This window comes from Loa loa (genome assembly GCF_000183805.2).
Source record: "Loa loa unplaced genomic scaffold supercont3.104, whole genome shotgun sequence".
NCBI classification, from domain to species: Eukaryota; Metazoa; Nematoda; class Chromadorea; order Rhabditida; family Onchocercidae; genus Loa; species Loa loa.
The window spans coordinates 48,730-53,592 of record NW_018108284.1 but is presented as its reverse complement, the minus strand read 5'-3'; the positions used below and the strand labels follow the sequence as shown (position 1 = coordinate 53,592).

Below are 4,863 nucleotides of genomic sequence, written 5' to 3'. Positions count from 1 at the left end.
ACACACACACACACACACACACACACACACACACACACACACACACACACACACACACACACACACACACACACACATAAAACACATACATACATAGACATGCAGATGTGGACGGACCAAGACTTACCGACCCAGCGATGGATAGAATCGATGCGACATTTCACTCTTTACAGTTTTAAATCAATAGTATATCGATTTCTGTCCCAAAGTTTTCATTCTGAGAATTGATTTCATGGCTATGCGATTATTGAATTGTTACGTTTGATCACACGTGGACATTTGCGCCTTCTCCACATTCTGTTTTCGGAGGAAAAAAGATAATTAATTGTAAGTGTTGAAAAAAGTAAATTAATTAAAAAAGGAAAATTTCATCTTTTTTCACCATCCTATCTTCATCTCTTCATTTCAGTACTGTTAATCCAAACGGCGATTTCGATCGGCGAAGAATACTTGTTGATTCTCCACGCTCACATACACTCCCACACATACATACGAATAGAAAGTCACACACAGAACGTACACAGACACAGACATACACACACACATACACACACACACACACATAAATTTGTCACAGCTTTTTTTGTTTTAAATGTGAAATATCAATGTGTAGCATTATTTCAATTTATTGGGAAAGGTCATTTTAATTTGTGAAAAGGTTATTTTACATTCTTTAGGTGTAAGATGTACACGATTTGGAGTATGTCACTAAAGTCGCCTAAGAAAGCTACACTGAGCTAAAATTCATTATGTGCGTGTATTCTAATGTGATTGTCACGTTGCAGCATTTAAGTGGATGGAAATAAGGGTCATCGTAGACGGAGTGGAACGGAGTGTTTCCGGAATAACGGACACCACAACATGTGCGCAAATTATTTATGCTCTTGCTCATGCAACGGGACAGAAGGGTCGTTTCGTTTTAATTGAAAATTTTCGAAATACGGTGAGTGTTTAAACGCTAATTTAGCATGTAGAGAATTTGCCAGTAATTTAGTGAAATCAGGAGAGGTTCTTCAATGTAATGCCTAATGTCTAGGCACAGAAAAAACATTGCCTGATAACTTGCTAATTCTCTTAGGTTAAAAAATCTTTTCGTAATGTTCTTTCCAAAAAAATATTAATTAAAAATTAAAATCCTGAAATTAAACTATAAACTTTATGATTTAGGAAAGAAGTTTGGCACCATTAGATCGACCGCTTGAAATGTTGCGGAAATGGGGTACGCATTCACGTTGTGTGACGTTTCTACTGAAGCATCTAGATGAGGGGCATCATCAGTTACCAGCGAAACTTATCTTATTGATAATGACGATCAACCGGTACTAATCATTACTCGATCTTTTTTACTTTCAGTCGTCGTGATGTAGGAAATCTACGTTCCGAAAAAACCATACCATTCACTATAAAAAAAACCATACCATTCACTAGATTTTACCACATCTTTGTCATCCTTCGATAACTGTTGGCTTTGATTATTAAAATAAAGAGGTGTCCCCTTCCAGAAAGTTATGAAAAATTCACATGACTCACAGTTGAACATGATAAAGAAAGTGTAAAACCCGAAGCAGAAGAAAACATTTAAATCTAAATTTAGCTGTTGTTTTTATTATCGATTACCAAAGGTATACTGGTTTCGGAAGTACTGAAGGATGATTGTATATTGATTGGAGACATGCTACTGAGAGGGGGTGAAGATTTATTGATTGCTAATATGCAAAACTTTTCCATTTCTTAAAATTCGGTTTTTTGTTGACTTCAACTATTGTATTACTGATTATTTTCAAAGTGAAGGTTGGTTTCACCAGTAGCTTTTGCTCTGTCTTTCTATCCAATCTTTTGCTCATCAGAGTTCATCTTTGTATACAAATCGCGTCACTTCCAATAACATGGTGTTTCGTCTAACGTTTTGTGATTATCAGTGAATTTCCTGTTAGTAAAGGTTACTTTGTCATCTCCCATATCATAGATGTCATGGTCAGTTTTGCTTCGTTTTTTCTCATTTTAAAAAATTCCTCAATTCCCTCTAAATTTAAGGAAAATTCACAAATGAAAGAACCATCCTTCACTTCACTGAATATCCCTGCCTCACAAAGCGCACAAAGCTCCGGTACTGATACTGAAGAAAATCGAGGATCGACCTCTTCCACTGCTATTCTTTCTTCGATGCCAGGCAAATAGTTTCCCAGCTTACCATCAACTATTTTTGACTAGCTAAAATTTGTTTAGCCATTATTAACTTTTTCCATCCTCTTTTTTTACTGCTTACAACGTTATTGCCGATTTGCAGAACAGTTGTATCGTCCAGTTTTCCAAAAAGTCAACTCGCAGACAATGACCACCGAACGAATAAGGAATCGGCCACCTCCACCGGGTAAATTGTATTTGCGTTAGATTAAAACAGTAGAATAAGGGGATTAATTGGGTAGTTGTACTGATTTGGTTCATTGTCGTTTCTCAGCGTTCACTTCCTAATTCAAAACATATGGTTTCTGCTATGAACATTTCCCCAATCAAAATTTTGAGAAATTTTCAAACAAAACTGCATAAGTTATGAGATCGTTGCAGCCTATCATGAAGTAATTGAACAACGTTTCACTTCTTTATCTAGACAGAATACGTCATCCTCATCATTAACAGCATTACAATCATCGAGTACTTCCATCGATGATCAGTGGCGTCTTATCAAGTTAGTTAACTGCTGCAAAATTTGCGTTGGCTGTTTTACTAAGCACTCCATACATTCGTTGTTTTAAAACAATTTGAAGGGAAAATGAAATTCTTTACTTTTCTGGACAACTCTATTCTATCGTTGCAAGCTCTATTTATAACCTAAAAAACTCCCTAAGGAACTTCAGCGTAAAAAGGTGATTGTAAAATTATTGCATTTTTAGCGGTATAACATCTCAGCCAACCAATCCGGATAGCAGTGGTGTTTTGACAAGTAAATTTTATAGTTTATTTTACTGCATTTTAGCTCTTTGAAAGAAAAATTTGAATTTATTTTGCGGTAACTGAATGGTTCTCATTGGTTTCTTTAACAAAAGTGATTCTCCTAACGGAGTGGGGAACCTTGCACTATAACTGGCAAAGAAGTTTTAGTCCAAAACATGGCAGTAACTTCTAATCCACCTAAGTTAGCATTAATTTAAACCAGTGAATATTTTCGTTAATTCTTGGGGATTTTTATTTCCATTTTTTAAGATTAATGCATGATATTGGACTTGCTTTAACTTTCTATTTCTCTTCCAAAATTATTCGGTTTCTTTGCAGGAAAATTGAGCTCTAATGCTTTGGAAGAACTGATTCAAAACCAGAAGCAAGTTATCGATGAACAGAAAGCTTATTTAGCGAGACTGGACCTTGCCATCGACAATGAGCAACAACGGGAAGTTATCCAGGTAATTGTGCATGAATAGCTGTTATATGGATCTAATGAACTTTAGGTTTTTCAAAGCGCCGAAGTTTCTCAGGTTAAGTTCCTTCTAAATAGGGATTGTTGATCATATCTAAGGTCAAGGATTATATAAAGGAAAAGTCCTCTATTACATCTCAGGACTCAGTTTAACAATCGTAATTACAACAACTGCTTACAACCACGAAAGATCCATTGAGAACCTTGGCTTTTTAATGCGAAATCACTGAACAACAAGCTTATTTCCTAAAAGCATCTACATCTTTCGTATTTTTCTGGAAAGCGTGACAAAATAATTTACATTTCAAAATTTTTATTGGTTCTTTTCAGCTAAGAAGACAACAAGAAAACTTGAGAGCTGTACTGATTCCGTTACGGGAATGTGACTGGCCAAATCGTTTACAGCATGAGCGTATAGAGTTGCAAAAAATTACTACATCTATCAACGAATTTAAGCAAAAGTTGGATGCCATCACACAGTATGTTTTGTTTCGTCGATTTATTTTCTTGTGAATTATTCTTTTTTTTTTTTTACGAAATATGGTAAACCTGTAATGACCAAACATGCTGCTGAAAATGCTTTCAAATTTTAGTGAAATTAAATTGCGAACTGATGAAGAGCTTAAATTAGAATGCAACATAATGGCGATGGAAGAGGAGCTGCGAGAGCTGGAAGATGATGTCGACATTGCGATATATTCCGAGAACAACTACTGAATAATGCTATACTTCACTTCGCTACACTGAAGTAACTGATGAAGTGTGTATATTTATTGATTTCTAGAGCTTTTATTCGTATGGAAAATAATTAGTGATGTACAGTGATACATTTCAGGAATTTATTACTGAAGAATTTTCTCAAAAATTCTCGAGTATCAGAGCATTATAGTCGTGGATTTGGGAACATCCTCCAGGTTGTATACTGTTCAGTGTAGGATGCTGTTTATTTTAAGATAATCTATGGGAATTGACCATCGTGTCAATTGTTTCATCATATCTTTATCTTAAACTATGACTCAGGTTTTTTTGTAGCATTGGAATATAGAATTTAAGATAGGGCTGTCTACTTTTTCTTTTTTCTTACTCTTTTTCATTGCAGTTTCTCATATTCCTGTTTTGCTATTGTACCCAATCTTTACTGTTTGTTTTTCATTACATTCCTCAACTTCATATTTTTCCTCTTTTTGGACGCCAATCACTTGTCATATTGTTACCATCATTATTCTCGCGCTCTCTTCACCATCACTTATTTGTTTTTTATCGTTTGAAAATTTAAATTCCTGGAGAAGTTTGTAATTTCTCTCCAAAAACAAGATTTTATTTTGGACGTTTTTCAGACGGTATCCCCTCTCCAAGTGCTATTTCCGATCGTTTCCCATCATAATATTGGTTGCTAATGTTGAAAAATATCTCTCAGACAAATTAAATTTCTTATTTCTTTCACCTCTCTT

General features: G+C 35.0%; 2 protein-coding genes across 2 annotated transcripts; both read left to right on the top strand.

Moving 5' to 3' along the window:
* Positions 1–136: 136 nt before the first annotated feature.
* Positions 137–1,326, top strand: LOAG_17622 (hypothetical protein; the record flags this gene model as incomplete). The annotated part of the gene is made up of 3 exons (XM_020450283.1): positions 137–327; positions 786–943; positions 1,168–1,326. The coding sequence occupies exons 2-3, from the start codon at positions 797–799 to the stop codon at positions 1,324–1,326; spliced, it is 306 nt and encodes a 101-aa protein (XP_020306058.1). The 5' UTR covers positions 137–327; positions 786–796.
* Positions 1,327–2,046: 720 nt separating this feature from the next.
* Positions 2,047–4,247, top strand: LOAG_17621 (hypothetical protein; the record flags this gene model as incomplete). The annotated part of the gene is made up of 7 exons (XM_020450282.1): positions 2,047–2,107; positions 2,288–2,371; positions 2,566–2,686; positions 2,892–2,941; positions 3,271–3,398; positions 3,743–3,891; positions 4,006–4,247. 7 exons carry the CDS (start codon positions 2,047–2,049, stop codon positions 4,127–4,129), a joined length of 717 nt encoding a protein of 238 aa, XP_020306057.1. The 3' UTR covers positions 4,130–4,247.
* Between the last annotated feature and the right edge of the window lie 616 nt (positions 4,248–4,863).